At 43.1% G+C, this 18,285-nt stretch overlaps 1 protein-coding gene across 7 annotated transcripts in view; it reads left to right on the top strand.

Annotated features, from left to right (window-relative positions):
* The window catches only part of ssbp2b (single stranded DNA binding protein 2b), a 441,186-nt gene that overhangs the window by 392,172 nt on the left and 30,729 nt on the right, over positions 1-18,285 (top strand). For all 7 annotated transcript variants that reach the window (XM_078214850.1, XM_078214849.1, XM_078214848.1 and 4 more), the window contains 3 exons: positions 2,574-2,644; positions 4,365-4,443; positions 6,920-6,948. In XM_078214850.1, coding sequence (XP_078070976.1) covers positions 2,574-2,644; positions 4,365-4,443; positions 6,920-6,948 — 179 coding nt within the window. The remainder of the gene's footprint in view (positions 1-2,573; positions 2,645-4,364; positions 4,444-6,919; positions 6,949-18,285) is intronic.

The raw sequence follows: 18,285 nt of genomic DNA, 5'->3' as shown, positions 1-18,285 counted from the left end.
TGCATCTAAGAATTGAAAGGGGCATTCAGTAAAAAAGGAAGATAGATTTAATAGATGCAAAATAACAGTGGAATTTAAAGAAATAACACAAGTAGAATCTTACCTGAGTAGCCTAATGACTACTGTTGGAAAAAGTGATCAAGGCATGAAGAAGACTTCCAAAAGGGGCATTCACAAAAGTATCAGACCTCTTTAGAAATAAGAACATCGCAATGAAAAGCAGAACGAGATTACTAAAATGTTACATCTGGTCAACATTACTATATGGATGTGAATATTGGAATATAAGCCAGACAATGGAAGATAAATAAAAGACAACAGACTTTCTGTCAACCTACTTACTGAAACATATGATGTGGATTAGTTGAACAACACACACAACTAGTGAGGAAGTTTTGAGGAAAGCAGGCACAAGAATGACTTTTGCGAATGATCACTTAGAGACAGCTACAATTCTTTCGGCACGTACTTAGGAGAGAGAAACCAGAATATCTGGTAGTGATGGTAAAATTGAGGGTCGCAGCGCAGAGGGAGACAAAGAAGAAAATACAGCTTAAGAAGTAGAAAAAGACACAAGATTTGAAACAACACCAAGATGTTGGCTGCTACCAAGGATTATTAAAGTTGGAAACTTTTGAGCGCTGATGTTCTGAAACATGTCATCTCAAGTAGACTTAATGACTGAATGTTTGGGCCCCGCCAAGGTTGGGAACAGAAGTGAAGGAACTCAAAAATACTGGCACCAGCTGGTGTGCTGTTTTGCTAACCCCATTTCATGTGCCTGCCTTTTTTTGCTGAGCCAGCAGCGCTATCTGTCCTCATGAGCCAGGAGGCTACCTAGACTCATTAAGAGTCTTGTTAAGGAAACTTAAAGGAGGCCAACTGTGATTTTCAACTCCAGTTTCCTGATGATATGGGTGAAGTTGCACTGCCTATAGGAATGCATCTGATGGCAGATCAGGGTGCCAGCACTCAAGGCAGGCCACCCCTCCCCCCCCGCTTGCTTGTGTGTAATACACCCAATGGCTGCCCTACCACCCACTACCTCAGTTTCTTAAGTAAACCAAAACATTTGGATTTTTTTTTACCCTTTGCCTCAATTTTTGATTTCACATTAAAATCCTTGTAAGGAAGCTAAATCATAGAATCCCAACAGTGCAGAAGGAAGCCATTTGGCCCATTGAGCCTGCACTGACAACAATCCCACTCAGACCCTATCGCCGTCATCCCACATATTTACCCCGCTAATCCCTCTATCCTACACATACCGGGACATTAAGGGGCAATTTAGCATGGTCAATAAACCTAACCTGCACATCTTTGGAGTGTGGGAGGAAACCAGAGCACCTGGAGGAAACCCACGCAGGCACGGGGAGAATTTTCAAACTCCACACAGACAGTGATCCAAGCTGGGAATCGAACCCAGGTCCCTAGGGCTCTGAGGCAGCAGTGCTAACCACTGTGCCACTGTGTCGCCCTGCTATGGGTGGCACAGTGATTAGCACTGCTGCTTCACAGCTCCAGGGACCTAGGTTCAATTCCCGGCTTGGGTCACTGTGTGTGCATAGTCTGCACGTTCTCGCTGTGTCTGGATGGGTTTCCTCCAGGTGCTCCGGTTTCCTCCCACAGTCCAAAGATGTGCAAAATTGTCCCTTAGTGTCAGGGGGGCTAGTAGAGTAAATATATGGGGCTATGGGGATAGGGCTTGGGTGGGATTGTTGTTGGCGCAGGCTCGATGGATCAAATGTTCTCCTTCTGCACTGTGGGGATTCTGTGAAGCTCTTTATCTCCACTTGGTACTCTAGCAAGGATGGAAAGAAGTACCTGGAATGGGTTTATTGCTTTTTTTCTATGTTTAGTAAAGACAACAATTTGTATTTGTATTGCGCCTATAACGTAATAATACATCCCAAGGCCTTTCACGGGGCTTTATGGAACAAAATTTGATACCCACCGACATATGGGGCAGAATGTAACTGGCCCGCCCGCTACAAGAATCAGAGCAGGCGAGGGGCGGAGCATGGGAAGGTCTGTTGACCTCGGGTGGGATTTTACGATTTTGGGACGAGCAAAGCCATAAAATCCTGCCCAAGAAGTTATTAGGGCAAATGACCAAAAGCTTGGTCAAAAAGATCAATCTTAAGAAGAGCCTTATTGAGGAAAAAGTGACGGAGAAGTTTAGGGTGAAAATTTCAGAGCTTAGGGCCTAGGCAGCTGACAACATGGCCACCAACGGTGGACAAGATTGAAATCGGGGATGTTCAGGAGGCCGGAATTAGATGAATTAGATGAATTAGTCATCTCCGAGAGTTGTCGGGTTGGAGGAGATTACAATGATAGAGAGGTCAAGGCCTTGGAGGGTGGATAATAGGAGGCCAACCAGAATAGTGAAGTCTCGAATTAACAAAGGCAATGGATGAGGGCTCTAGCAGCACGTGAGCGCCTGCTCCTCTCGTTATTCCTATGAAGCAGACAAAAACAGTAGAATTGTATACTACCAGCGTGAACATCCTGTGATATCCTTGAAACATTGCAACAAGAGCTTTAACATACTGTATTTTTGGTTATTTCAGATTCAACGAACTCCAGTGACAATATGTACACAATGATGAATGCTGTACCCCCGGGGGCCAGCAGGTCTAACGTAAGTGAAGCAAGCATTAATCTTTGGTTTAATTTCAAGTTAATTTTAATACAAATGTTCCAATTCAATACACCACAAAGGTGTGAAATGCAAACTTGTACTCAAAATCCTAAACATTAGTGACGATTTTTCTCTTCAGGTATAAAACAGTTCTCTTCAGGTTTGCGCTACATTTGACCAGCCAATATCCCATGTGCAAATCACACACAAATAAACTTAATGATTCACAATTCAAAGGAAAAACTCTCATAATTATATCAGATGACCAATATTTGATAAAGATATTGGGCAGGATCTTGAGCCCCCGTTCACCCTCCTCGGGAATGGCGGCGGAGCCTCAAGATCGGGCAAAACCCGGAAGTCGCGACTTCCGATTTTCGCCGGCAACGTCATCAAGTTCACACCCACTGTCAATATGAATCTGATTTAAATGCATTACACAGATATTGAGACCTCACTGTATTTTCAAACTGCACAGTAAGAAGTCTCACAACACCAGCTTAAAGTCCAACAGGTTTATTTGGCACTAGCTTTCAGAGTCTCAGGATCCTTCATCGGGTGAGTGAAGACTTGTGCTTCTTACTGTGCTTACTCTAGTCCAATGCCGGCATCTCCACATCATGGCTTTTCAAATTGCGCCAACATGACGTCACCTTGGCACGGTTTACAACAGGTTCACCCAGACGTGAACCTGTTATGGGGATACCCCCATGGGTGGACAGATGTGTATAACCCCTGGGGGAGAGGACCATGGCCAAGCTGCGGCCCTGATACAAGTTGGCACTGCCAGGTTAGCACTATGCATGAGAAATCTGAAGCACTAAAAGGCATCAGCAACCATTGTCAAGACTGAATGAGCATGCCGCTGTAAAGGCAAAAGAATGCATAGGTGCTGGCATGAATCTGTAAAAAAGAATTACAGCCTCGTATTCCGCATTCTATAGCTGATGAAGTTGAGGCTTGCAAGGAGGGCTTTCCTTTGTGCCACTCCATAGAACCAGTCCACAGGTCAACACATGCCAGCCAGAAGGTACAGACAAGTTTCAGACCATTGCTGACCATTCACATCAGCAAACTCCATGCTGCATAGTAACCACTAATCTCCTTGTAAAAGATAGCAGAACTCTCAGCACTTTCCCCATTTCTGTTCTAGACTTTGAGAAGGTAGGTTACAATCACAGTCATTCCCAGGTATTGTTTGCCAGGGACCACTGACATGCTTGGGTGATATCCATAGCATGTAAAGCATGCTGTGCTTGTGATGCTTCCAAAGGATCTTCTATTATAATAGTTAGTCAGGTATTTGCATCTCGTTGTGATGCCACCGGGAACCGTGATGCAACTATCATTGGGAAGTGGTGCATTCACCAACAATATCTAACTGAAATTGACTCCCATAGTCTTTTCCAATTTTCTTTGCCAGGATTAGACCAAAATGACTGGCAGCATCATAGCATGTAGAGCATGACAAAGACCACTTTAACTAGAATGTTTACTTCAAAGAGAAAAGGCTATGCAACATGGATGCAAGATTTTCATGTCGCTGCCTCTATCATTGATTAGTCATGCTTAATGTATCAAATGAATTGTGAAATACATTTCCTTTAATGCAACTAATAAGGAAGTTGAAGCAATTGAACAGCATGTGAATGTGCCCTGTTGTATGTGTAGAAAGTCCCATTGACAAAAGTTACATTCAATTTGTGCTTTTTACTTGTAGTTTCCAATGGGTCCTGGCTCAGATGGTCCAATAGGGGCAATGGGTGGAATGGAACCACATCACATGAATGGATCATTAGGTAAAGAGAAAATGAATAAAGCATAATGAATTTTTATTCACTTTGCCATATTAGTTATTCTGTTGTATTTCTGCAGATTGGTAGCTTTTTAACTCTCTTGTGAACCTCATGATAATTATGAATGCACTTCAGAAACTTCCTGATGTGTATACAACAATATCAGAGAGGCTTGATTCCAATTCACACAAACAACCTTAAGTTGGCATATCTAATTCAGTATTAATGTGATACATCGATGTAAGGCAGCTGCTCACTGATTATAATCAACCCTCCGGGAGTAACATTTCTTAATGTCATTTTACCCCTTGGTGAATTTTGTTTACTCTGAGTCTGAGTATGAGAGTAAGAAAAAGAATTATTTAAAAAACTACTCAATTTAAGCATTTACAAGTGAACCCTTTATGTATTACATTTTCTCTCCTGACACTTCAGCAAATGTATTTTATCTTATTAGTTATTGTATTTACTAATCATTTGTTTACGGTAGGAAAAATATTACTAAGAGCAAAGGAATAGAAAAATCCTTTCTCGCAAGCTCTTAGGCTTAGCTGCATGTTGTCTGTTGATGCGAAAATACTTGGTTACTCTTTCTGCATTCTACTATTTTCCTGCCCTATCTCAGTTGAGATAACATTGTTATTCAAATTGAATTTGATTTTAACCACAAAAAATGATTTTTTATCTCTGAGATTAGCATGTCCTCCAATACAGTACATCCGGATTACCTATGTATCTTTGAATGTATCTAAAGCAAGGTATTAAGAGTAGATTGAATCATGGTGCAAAATCCTTCATGGAACAGCAGTGCTTTAATCAAGAACTGAATACACAGCACCATCCAACTCTGCGTATCCTTTTTTCCTTCCCGCACCCTTTCCTTCATTCTCTGCTAGTGAATATTTTAAATTCTAATTCCTTTTGATCCTTATTTTTTTCCTGATTATAATTAAAGGGTAAGTATGGGCCAGTACAGAACGTTAGCATTTGGGTGCCAACAGTTGCAAGTTCAAATTTTTGACCTATTACTCTGACTCACTGCCTCAGTTGGATGAAGTTTTTATTTTATCAACCAAGCAGCTGGAAGTCAGACATTCCATTTGAAGGAAGGGAGGAGAAACTGGACAGAAATTATTTGCATTTCTTGAATTTGGCTTGCTGCCTTACTGATTGTTGAATTACATCGAATGCAATTGTACTGAAGTAAACAGCCCCTAAGTCAGAAGTTCTGGCTAGAGCTGGTGGAGAAGGTGTGTTGGGAGATGTCACTTCCAGGGACAGACACTCAAAGTAAAATTGGAGTGCAGGTAAATTAAAATGTAGTGCAATAGATTGCTTGAATTATACAAAGTGTATTACAGCAAAGCCCACCATTCAGAATTGGATCATGACCAATCTGTACTTCAATTCCTTTCACAGGCCTGAGTTTAATGTGACAAAAGCCCAAAAGCAGTGAGAGACCTTTAGTGCATCTGTGATTCACCTATACTGCACTGCTTTATACAATAATCGCAAGATATATTTCCCTCTTGTTTTTATTATGAAAATATAAAGTGCACTTTTGGGTGTTGGTGAGCTCATTCTTCCAAGTCAGACGGACAGGGGAAAGGGGAAAAATGAATACTGGCTGGGATTTTTCAATAACAATTATGGCAAAACTTGCAGAGTTTGCACCATTTTTTCTGATAAACTGACAGCAACTTCTGGAATCCACAGGTGCAGTTAAATGTTGAAACCTAGGAGATGCTATCAGGGATTCGATGTCTTTCTTTAGGGTGCACTGTTGAAGCTCACTAAGACTGATGGATATCAGTGCATTCACTTCCTGGTTTGCTGTCCATGGGAATACTTCGATGTGTTTGGATGCTTACCATGCTAAATTACAACATTGTCGCTGGACACCTGGGATTCCCCTTGACTTGGCTCTGGATTTAAAATTAGGTTGAGTGAAGTGACATCTATGAAGCAGAATTTGCTAGAATTTTGAGGGCACCTTTCTTTGAGGTTTGCAATAAGTGTGTTCAATTGGCCTCTGACTGCAAGTTTTGGGCCAATATGAATTTGACACCAGAAATATCTACAGTTACAGGATCCAATGTGTGAATGAGTGTTCAATTTCTAGTGATATGTGTTAAAGGCCAGGCTGGAAATGTTAATCTCATCTTTTTAAGATACTTTCTGTGTGTAAAGTGCAATCCAATTTTTATTGAACTCTTGTAGACTTGAGGGTGTAAGGAAACCTGAAGTCAATCACATATTTGTTTTTTGCAAACCAGTGTCATTTATTAGGCCAGTGAATCTGAAACACAATGAAGCTAATAATATCGCAAAGGTGTACTCTGATTAATTTACCTCAATCCTTCCTGTGCAGCTAACAGTTTCACCTGACTGAAAGATCACCATCAAGTGCTGCGGGGAAGTAATAGAGCTCAGATGGATGGAACAAAAACTAATTAGGATGTTTGTCTTTTAATTTCAGGCTCTGGAGACATGGATGGCATTTCCAAGGTAAACATCATGTTTAATAAGCAAGCTATTTTTAGCTTTTAACATAAAAGTATACATTAAATAAAATTAAATACATTAAATGGTACATGTTTAAAGTTTATTTATTAGTGTCACAAGTAGGCTTGCATTAACATTGCAATGAAGTAATTGTGAAAATCCCCCTGGTACTCCACTCAAAAGTTTCACCTTCCGATCAAAGGGCAATCTTTATTATTTTGTTAAAATAACAAGGACTTTTAGCCTTATTACCCTTTTATCCTGGGCTTTTATCCTTACTTGATGTTAAATGCTGGTTTGGGCGGGAGCGGTAAAGTGTAGTCAGTGTGGCTGTTGTGTTTTATTAAACTAGATTTGCACAGAGCCCTCCCCCACCCCGTTCGAAATGCAAAGAGCCAGGGCTGGGCTATGTATGGGGATAGTGAGGGAGGCCATCACTCGGGTCGCCAAAGGAGCTGCAGGAATGAATAGGGCAGATCAATGTTAAGGGCTGGATTGAATGACGGGGTTTTGACCCATGTGCAATTGCGACCAATTGGAAGGGTCCTTTCTTTAATTGGAGCAGAGCTTGACTGCTTGACTAAATTATAAAGTTGTAACATTTTAGCAGGAATAGGTGACAATCATTGTACTCTGAAGGAGATGCTGATACTTTTTAAGACAATTTATACCCAATTTCTCTGTGCTTTCAACTTAACGTTATTAAACCTCCCCCTCCCCCCAAGAAAGAATTGTACATGCAAAAAGGGGACACGAGATTGTTTTGGCAGATAAGGCAAAGGAGAATCCAAACAGCTTCTACAAATACATAAAGGGCAAAAGAGTAACAAGGGAGAGAGTAGGGACTCTTGAGGATCAACAAGGTATCTATGTGCGGATCCACAAGAGATGAGTGTGATCCTAAATGAATATTTCTCACCAGTATTTACTGTTGAGAAAAGCATGGATGTTAGGGAACTTGGGGAAATAAATAATGATGTCTTGAGGAGTGTACATATTACAGAGAAAGAGGTGCTGGAAGTCTTAAAGCACATCAAGGTACATAAATCCTCGGGACCTGATGAATTGTATCCCAGGACATTGTGGAAGGCCAGGGAGGAAATTCTGGGTCCCCTAGCAGAGCTATTTGAATCATCGATAGTCATGAGTGAGGTGCCTGAAGATTGGAGGGTGTCAAATGTTGTGCCTTTGTTTAAAAAGGGCTGCAGGGAAAAGCCTGGGAACTACAGGCCAGTGATCCTCACATCTGCGGTGGGTAAGTTGTTGGAAGGTATTTTGAGAGACAGGATCTACAGGCATTTAGAGACGCAAGGACTGATTAGGGACAGTCAACATGGCTTTATGAGTGGAAAATCATGTCTCACAAATTTGATTGAGTTTTTATGAAGGCAGTGCAGTTGATGTTTTCTATATGGACTTTAGCAAGGCCTTTGACAAAGTACCGCATGGTAAATTGTTGCATAAGATTAAATCTCACGGGATCCAGGGTGAAGTGTCTAACTGGATACAAAATTGGCTTCTTGATAGAATAAGAAGTCTCACAACACCAGGTTAAAGTCCAACAGGTTTATTTGATAGCACAAGCCACTAGTTTTCGGAGCGCTGCTCCTTCATCAGGTAAGTGGGAGTTCTGTTCACAAACAGGGCTTATAAAGACACAAACTCAATTTACAAAATAATGGTTGGAATGCGAGTCTTTACAGGTAATCAAGTCTTAAAGGTACCGACAATGTGAGTGGAGAGAGGGTTAAGCACAGGTTAAAGAGATGTGTATTGTCTCCAGCCAGAACTGTTAGTGAGATTTTGCAAGCCCAGGCAAGTCGTGGGGGTTACAGATAGTGTGACATGAACCCAAGATCCCGGTTGAGGCTGTCATCATGTGTGCGGAACTTGGCTATCAGTCTCTGCTCAGTGACTCTGCGTTGTTGTGTGTCATGAAGGCCGCCTTGGAGAACGCTTACCCGAAGATCAGAGGCCGGATGCCCGTGACTGCTGAAGTGTTCCCCAACAGGAAGAGAACACTCTTGCCTGGTGATTGTCGAGCGGTGTTCATTCATCCGTTGTCGTAGCGTCTGCATGGTCTCCCCAATGTACCATGCCTCGGGACATCCTTTCCTGCAGCATATCAGGTAGACGATGTTGGCCGAGTTGCAAGTATATGTTCCGTGTACCTGGTGGATGGTGTTCTCACGTGAGATGATGGCATCCGTGTCGATGATCCGGCACGTCTTGTAGAGGTTGCTGTGGCAGGGTTGTGTGGTGTCGTGGTCACTGTTCTCCTGAAGGCTGGGTAGTTTGCTGTGGACAATGGTCTGTTTGAGGTTGTGCAGTTGTTTGAAGGCAAAAAGTGGGGGTGTGGGGATGACCTTAGCGAGATGTTCGTCTTCATCAATGACGCGTTGAAGGCTCCAGAGAAGATGTCGTAGCTTCTCTGCTCCGGGGAAGTACTGGACGACGAAGGGTACTCTGTCCGCTGTGTCCCGTGTTTGTCTTCTGAGGAGGTCGGTGTGGTTTTTTACTGTGGCACGTCGGAACTGTCAATCGATGAGTCGAGCGCCATATCCTGTTCTTATGAGAGGTTCTTTCAGCGTCTGGAGGTGTTTGTTGCAATCCACCTTATCTGAGCAGATCCTGTGTATACGGAGGCTTGTCCGTATGGGATGCCTTCTTTAACTTGTTTAGGGTGGAAGGTGGAGAAGTGGAGCATCGTGAGGTTATCCGTGGGCTTGCGGTACAAAGAACAAACAAAGAACAGTACAGCACAGGAAACAGGCCCTTCGGCCCTCCAAGCCTGTGCCGCTCCTTGGTCCAACTAGACCAATCGTTTGTATCCCTCCATTCCCAGGCTGCTCATGTGACTATCCAGGTAAGTCTTAAACGATGTCAGCGTGCCTGTCTGCACCAACCTACTTAGCAGCGCATTCCAGGCCCCCACCACCCTCTTTGTAAAAAACGTCCCTCTGATATCTGAGTTATACTTCGCCCCTCTCACCTTGAGCCCGTGACCCCTCGTAATCGTCACCTCCGACCTGGGAAAAAGCTTCCCACTGTTCACCCTATCTATACCCTTCATAATCTTGTACACCTCTATTAGATCTCCCCTCATTCTCCATCTTTCCAAGGAGAACAACCCCAGTCTACCCAATCTCTCCTCATAGCTAAGACCCTCCATACCAGGCAACATCCTGGTAAACCTTCTCTGCACTCTCTCTAACGCCTCCACGTCCTTCTGGTAGTGCGGCGACCAGAACTGGACGCAGTACTCCAAATGTGGCCTAACCAGCGTTCTATACAGCTGCATCATCAGACTCCAGCTTTTATACTCTATACCCTGTCCTATAAAGGCAAGCATACCATATGCCTTCTTCACCACCTTCTCCACCTGTGTTGCCACCTTCAAGGATTTGTGGACTTGCACACCTAGGTCCCTCTGTATTTCTATACTCCTGATGACTCTGCCATTTATTGTATAACTCCTCCCTACATTATTTATTCCAAAATGCATCACTTCGCATTTATCCGGATTAAACTCCATCTGCCACCTCTCCGCCCAATTTTCCAACCTATCTATATCTTGCTGTATTGCCCGACAATGCTCTTCGCTATCCGCAAGTCCAGCCATCTTCGTATCATCCGCAAACTTGCTGATTACACCAGTTACACCTTCTTCCAAATCATTTATATATATCACAAATAGCAGAGGTCCCAGTACAGAGCCCTGCGGAACACCACTGATCACAGACCTCCAGCCGGAAAAAGACCCTTCGACCACTACCCTCTGTCTCCTATGGCCAAGCCAGTTCTCCACCCATCTAGCCACTTCTCCTTGTATCCCATGAGCCTTAACCTTCTTAACCAACCTGCCATGTGGGAGTTTGTCAAATGCCTTACTGAAATCCATATAGACGACATCCACGGCCCTTCCTTCATCAACCGTTTTTGTCACTTCCTCAAAAAACTCCACCAAATTTGTAAGGCACGACCTCCCTCTTACAAAACCATGCTGTCTGTCACTAATGAGGTACAGTGAAGTGCTGAGGTGACCGTCCTTGATGGAGATGCGTGTGTCCAAGAATGCAACCGATTCCGGAGAGTAGTCCCTGGTGAGTCTGGTGGGATGGAACTTGTTGATGTCATCATGTAGTTGTTTCAGTGATTGTTCAAAGGAAGAAAATGTCATCGATTTATCTAGTGTATAGCATCGGTTGAAGGTCCTTATTAACAGAACAGAACTCCCACTTAGCTGATGAAAGAGCAGTGCTCCGAAAGCTAGTGGCTTGTGCTACCAAATAAACCTGTTGGACTTTAACGTGGTGTTGTGAGACTTCTTACTGTGTTTACCCCAGTCCAACACCGGCATCTCCACTTCTTGGCAGAAGCCAGGGGGTGGTTGTAGAGGGTTGTTTTTCAAACTGAAGGCCTGTGACCAGCGGTGTGACTCAGGGATCAGTGCTGGGCCCACTGTTATTTGTCATTTATATTAATGATTTGGATGAGAATGTAGGAGCCATGGTTAGTAAGTTTGCAGGTGATACCAAGATTGGTGGCGTAGTGGATAGTGAAGAACGTTATCTCGGATTGCAACGGGATCTTGATCAATTGGGCCAGTGGGCTGACGAATGGCAGATGGATTTTAATTTCGACAAATGCAAGGTGATGCATTTTGGTAGATTGAACCAGGGCAGGACTTACTGAGTTAATGGTAGGGCGCTGGGGAGAGTTACAGAACAAAGAGATCTAGGGGTACATGTTCATAGCTCCTTGAAAGTGGAGTCACAGGTGGACAGAGTGATGAAAAAGGCATTCAGTATGCTTGGTTTCATTGGTCAGAACATTGAATACAGGAGTTGGGACGTCTTGTTGAAGTTGTACAAGATATTGGTACGGCCACACTTGGAGTACTGTGTACAGCTCTGGTCACCCTATTATAGAAAGGATATTATTAAACTAGAAAGAGTGCAGAAAAGATTTACTAGGACGCTACCAGGACTGGATGGTTTGAGTTATAAGGAGAGGCTGGATAGACCGGGACTTTTTTCTCTGGAGCGTAGAAGGGTGAGGGGTGATATTATAAAATAATGCGGGGCATAGATCAGGTAGATAGTCAATATCTTTTCCCAAAGGTAGGGGAGTCCAAAACTAGAGGGCATAGGTTTAAGGTGAGAGATACAAAAGAGTCCAGCGGGGCAATTTTTTCACACAGGGTGGTGAGTGTCTGGAACAAGCTGCCAGAGGTAGTAGTAGAGGCAGGTACAATTTTGTCCTTCAAAAAGCATTTAGACAGTTACATGGGTAAGATGGGTATAGAGGAATATGGGCCAAATGCGGGCAATTGGGACTAGCTTAGGGGTTTAAAGAAAAATGGCGGCATAGACGATTTGGGCCAAAGGGCCTGTTTCCATGCTGTAAACCTCTATGCTATGGGGAACAAACTTTTCTAATTCTGGGCTTTCATATGGTCTAGTGTCTGGTGGGTTTTGGAGGAATACATGAAACAGCAGAAAATGTGGATCAGTTTTGGACTCTGAACTTTCAAACCAAAGTTGTATCGCATGTTTTTGGATCACTGAAAAGTGGTAGTGTAAGAACAGGATCAATTTGATCTTCTGCTGTTTTTTATCCCTAAATCCTAAATATGTGAAGTTACAGATAACAACAACAACAACAACCCCCCCCCCCCCACACACACACACACACACACAACCCCAACCTATGCCTTCTGCAGATTTGGATTGTTTTGCACTCAACAGGGGAAGCGATGGCTCAGTGGTATTATTGCTAGACTATTAATCCAGAGACTCAGCTAATGTTCTGGGGGACCCGGGTTCGAATCCCACCATGGCAGGTAGTGAAATTTGAATTCCAAAAAAAATTCTGGAATTAAGAATCTACTGATGACCATGAAACCATTGTTGATTGTCTGAAGAACCCATCTGGTTCACTGATGTTCTTTAGGGAAGGAAATCTGCTGTCCTTACCTGGCCTGGCCTATATGTGACTCCAGAGTCACAACAATGTGATTGACTCTCAACTGCCCTCTGAACAAGGGTAACTGGGGATGGGCAACAAATACTGGCCAGCCAGCGATGCCCATGTCCCACGAATGAATAAAAAAAAATTAAATAGACATAAGAACAACTTCCGTTACAATCCTAGTAAATTTTTAGGGCTTGAAGTTTTCAGATTCAATTTTTATAAATACCATTTGTATCTGAAATTAATGATTGGTTTACAGAAAAAAATGAAACCAGTTGCATTATTGGAATAAAATAAATATTTAAACTTAAGTTTAATTTGACTTTCCTCCAAATTCTGTGTTGAAGAAATCTGGTTTCCAGATTGCCATTAATATGAATGCAGATATTTTCACATAGATTTGTTTGTCGGGGGTCTTGCAACTCAGTAGGTAGTGCTCCTGCTTCTGAGGCAGAAACTCTGAGTACAGGGCCCACTCCAGGATTTGTGGGCCATGGAAGGAGCATTCATGGTGTGGCTCCACAGGTGTATGATCAGATTGCTAATACTTCCCCATTCTTCCCCAAAGGGGGGAAAAAAGTGTGTGAAGACATGAAACAAAATCAGTTTTGTCCATTGATTAAATGAACAAAGAACAATACAGCACAGGAACAGGCCCTTCAGCCCATCAAGTCTGTGTCAACACAGATGCCTCTCTAACCTAATATTTTCTTGCCTCTATGTGGTCCATATCCACTTATTCCCTGCCTATTCATGTATCTATCCAGATGCCTCTTGAACGTTGTAATAGAAGCTGCTTCCACCACCTCCTCCGGCAGCACATTCCAGACATTCACCACCCTCTGTGTGAAAAACTTGCCCCTTCCATCTCTTTTAAACTTTCCCCCTCTCACTTTCAATCTATGCCCCTGAGTAATTGACACTTCGACCCTGGGTAAAAGACTCTGACTATCCACTCTATCCAAGCCTGTCATGATCTTGTAAACCTCTATCAGGTCCCCCTCTTATCCTCTGATGCTCCAATGAAAACAATCCAAGTTTGCTCAACCATTCTTCATAGTCCATATCCTCCAAGCCAGGCAACATCTTGATAAATCTCTTCTGCACCCAATCCAATGCATCAACGTCCTTCCGGTAGTGTGACGACCAGAATTGTACACAATACTCCAAATGTGGCCTAACCAAAGTCTTATACAGCTGCAACATGATTTTCCAATTCCTACACCCAATGCCCCGACCGATGAAGGCCAGCATGCCTTCTTGACCATCTTGTCCACCTGAGTTGCCACCATCAGGGAACTGTGGATCTGCACGCCTAGATCCCTCTGTACGCTAATATTTCTAAAGGCTCTACCATTTACTGTATACTTTCCTTCTGCAGTAGACCTTCCAAATCGCATCACCTCACATTTGTCCAGGTTAAATTCCATCTGCCATCTTTTGGCCCAGGTCTCCAGCTAATTTATATCCTGCTGTATCTTCTGACAATCCTCTTCACTATCTGCTACTCCCCAATTTTTGTATCATTTGCAAATTTACTAATCAAACCACCTACGTTTTCCCCAAAATCATTTATATATATTACAAACAACAGATGTCCCAGCACTGATCCTTGTGGAACACTGCTTGCCACAGACCTCCAGTTAGAAAAGTACCCTTTCACTGCGAGTCTCTGCTTTCTATGCCCAAGCCAGTTTTGTAGCCATCTTTCCAGCTTACCCCAGATCCCATGTGACTTCACCTTCTGTATCAGCCTGCCATGAGGAACCTTATCGAAGGCTTTACTAAAGTCTATGCATGCAACGTCCACTGCCCTGCCCTGGTCAATTTTTCTTGTCATTTCCTCAAAGAACTCGAAAGTTTCAGAGATACAACCTCCCATTCACAAAACCATGCCACCTATCGCTAATAAGCCTATTCTCTTCCAGATGTGAATACATCCTGTCCCTAAGAATCTTCTCCAATGATTTCCCCGCCACTGATGTAAGGCTCACAGGCCTGTAATTTCCCAGATTGTCTCTTCTGCCCTTCTTAAACAGCGGAACAATGTTAGCTACTCTGCAATCCTCTGGTACCTCGCCCATGGCAAAAGAGGATACAAAGATTTTGGCAAGGCCTCAGCAATTTCTTCCCTTGCCTCTCTCCGTATTCTGGGATAGACCCTATCTGGCCCTGGGGAGTTGTCCACTTTAATGTTTTTCAAAACCGCCAATACCTCCTCCCTTTTTATCTCAACATGTCCTAGAATGTCAGCATCCTCCTTTCTACAATCACCATCCATCAGATCCTTCTCCCTTGTGGATACTGATGCAAAGTACTCATTAAGGACCGCACCCACCTCATCTGGCTCCACACATAAATTCCCTCCACTGCCCGTGAATGGACCTACCCTTTCCTTGGCTACTCTCTTCCTCCTTATATATGCATAAAAAGCCTTGGGGTTCTCCTTAATCCTGCCTGCCAAGGACATTTCATGGCCCCTTTTTGACCGCCTAAATCCCTGTTTAAGCTCTTTCCTGCTATCTTCGTATTCCCCAAGAGCCTTGTCCATTTTCAATTTCCTGAAATTTATGTATGCCTCCTTTTCTTTTTCACTAAACTCACAATCTCTCTTGTCATCCAGAGTCCCTTAATCTTGCCATCTTTATCCTTCATTTTTACAGGGACATACTTGTCCTGAATTGTTAACAACTGACTTTTAAAAGCCTCCCACATATCAGATGTGGATTTACTCTCAAACAGCCGCCCCCAGTCAACATTCCCTAGCTCCTGCCTAATACTGTCATAGCTAACCTTCCCCCAGTTTAATATTTTCACTCTGGGATGACTTCTATCCTTTTCTACAAGTATCTTAAAACTTATAGAATTGTGATCACTGTTCCCAAAATGGTCCCCGACCAAGACATCAATCATCTGCCTGGGCTCATTTCCCAGAACCAGGTCTAAGATAACTCCTTCCCGAGTTGGACTATCTACATATTGCTTTGAGAAGCACTCTTGGATACACTGAAGAAACTCTGCCCCATCCAAGCCCCTGGCACTAAAGGAATCCCAGTCTATGTTGAGGAAGTTAAAATCACCCATCACAACAACCCTGGTGTTTTTACATCTTCCCACGATCTACTGACAAATCAGTTCCTCCACTTCACGCTGGTTGTTGGGAGGTCTGTAGTACAACCCCAACCGTGTGATTGCACCGCTCCTGTTCCTGAGTTCTACCCATTTGGCCTCACTGCATGATCCCACCAAGGTGTCCTCCCTCTGTATGTGACATTCTCCCTACTCAGTAAAGCAACACCCAACCTCTTTTGTTACCCTCTCTATCTCGCCTGAAGCATCTAATTCCTGGAATGCTAAGCTGCCAATCCTGTCCTTGTTTCATCCAAGTCTCTGTAATTGCCACAACATCATAGTTCCATGTAGTAATCCAAGCTTCCGCCCTACCTACCATACTCCTTGCGTTAAACATACCTCAAACCATCTGCCCTGTCATGTTTAGTGCACTCTCCATGTGTTTTATTCCTCTTAGACTTACTGGACCCATTCACTGAGTTCTCCACAGTCTCTGTAGTCCCTGACCGACTGCTGTGGATCCCATCCCCTCTGCCTTGCGAACTATGTAAATCCCGTGTCCAAAGTTCGATCCCAAGTCTGATTTGTATTAGATCGACGCGCTTCAGTTTGCTTGCAATGCCTTTAGGTTAGGCAGTTATTTTTTAATTTTCATTTTGTAGTATTATTAAATTAAAATTTGAGAGTCTCATAAATATTGATGTTTGTTATCTCTTCATTGCAAAAATGAGACAGTTTATATCTGGTACAAACGGGAGATCATCATCCGTTCTTTATGAGATGAATTCATAACCATATCCCTATGGAAACAACTTTTAGAGCAGCTTCAGATGTAGTCCATGGCTGGGGTTTTCTGGCCTCTTTGCAGCAGGATCCACCGCGGGAGATTCGGCGGCCTAGGCAAAAGTTCATTGACTTCCAGCAGGACTGGATGATCCCCAGTGGTGAGCAGGGCTGGAAAAACCCACCCTATGTTTGAGAATAGTTTATAATTGATAGAACTATCGGCTGTGTTTGGGTTGCTGAAATCAGTGAAGCACCATTCTGCACTGTAGTGACAAACTTAAACAGACATGAGACTTACAGGTGTAATCTAAGCATTTTTGAATGAACACTGTAAACAAACAGTTTTGAAATATAAAATCAATCATGAAAATTATAGCAAGTTTTAAATATTTATTTTTGGAATGTGCGCTACACTAACAAAGCAATGTTAAGTACCCATGCTAATTTCTGTAATAACAATACAAGTCAACTATGTTATGTGGAACATTTGATTTGATTTGATTTATTATTGTCACATGCATTAGCATACAGTGAAAAGTACTATTTCTTGCACGCTATACAGACAAAGCACACCATTCATAGAGAAGGGAACTAGAGAGTGCAGAATGTAATGTTACAGTCATAGCTAGGGGGTAGAGAAAGATCAACTTAATGCAAGGTAGGTCCATTCAAAAGTCTGACGGCAGAAGGGAAGAAGCTATTCTTGAGTCGGTTGGTACGTGACCTCAGACTTTTGTATCTTTTTCCCGACGGAAGAAGGTGGAAGAGAGAATGTCTGGAGTGTGTGGGGTCCTTAATTATGCTGGCTGCTTTGTTGAGGAAGTGTAGACAGAGTCAATGGATGGGAGGCTAGTTTGCGTGATGGATTGGGCTACATTCACGAACTTTTGTAGTTCCTTTCGGTCTTGGGCAGAGCAGGGGCCACACCAAGCTGTGATACAACCAGAAAGAATGCTTCCTATGGTGTATCTGTAAAGGTTGGTGAGAGTTGTAGCTGACATGCCAAATTTCCTTAGTCTTTTGAGAAAGTAGAGGCGTTGGTGGGTTTTCTTAACTATAGTGTTGGCATGGGGGGACCAGGACAGGTTGCTAGTGATCTGGATCCCTAAAAACTTGAAGCTCTCAACCCTTTCTACTTCTTCCCCATTGATGTAGACAGGAGCATGTTCTCCTCTATGCTTCCTGAAGTCGATGACAATCTCCTTCGTTTTGTTGACATTGAGGGAGAGATTATTGTTGCCGCACCAGTTCACCAGATTATCTATCTCATTCCTGTACTCTGTCTTGTCATTGTTTGAAATTTGTCCCACTACGGTGGTGTTGTCAGCAAACTTGAAAATCGAATTGGAGGGGAATTTGGCCACACAGTCATAGGTGTATAATAAGTATAGTAGGGGGCTGAGAACACAGCCTTGTGGAGCATCGATGTGTAGGATGATCATGGAGGAGGCGTTGTTGCCTATCCTTACTGATTGTGGTCTGTGAGTTAGGAAGTTCAGGATCCAG

The sequence above is a fragment of the Mustelus asterias genome, chromosome 6 (genome assembly GCF_964213995.1).
Source record: "Mustelus asterias chromosome 6, sMusAst1.hap1.1, whole genome shotgun sequence".
NCBI lineage: Eukaryota > Metazoa > Chordata > Chondrichthyes > Carcharhiniformes > Triakidae > Mustelus > Mustelus asterias.
This window is presented reverse-complemented; position numbering and strand designations above follow the sequence as displayed.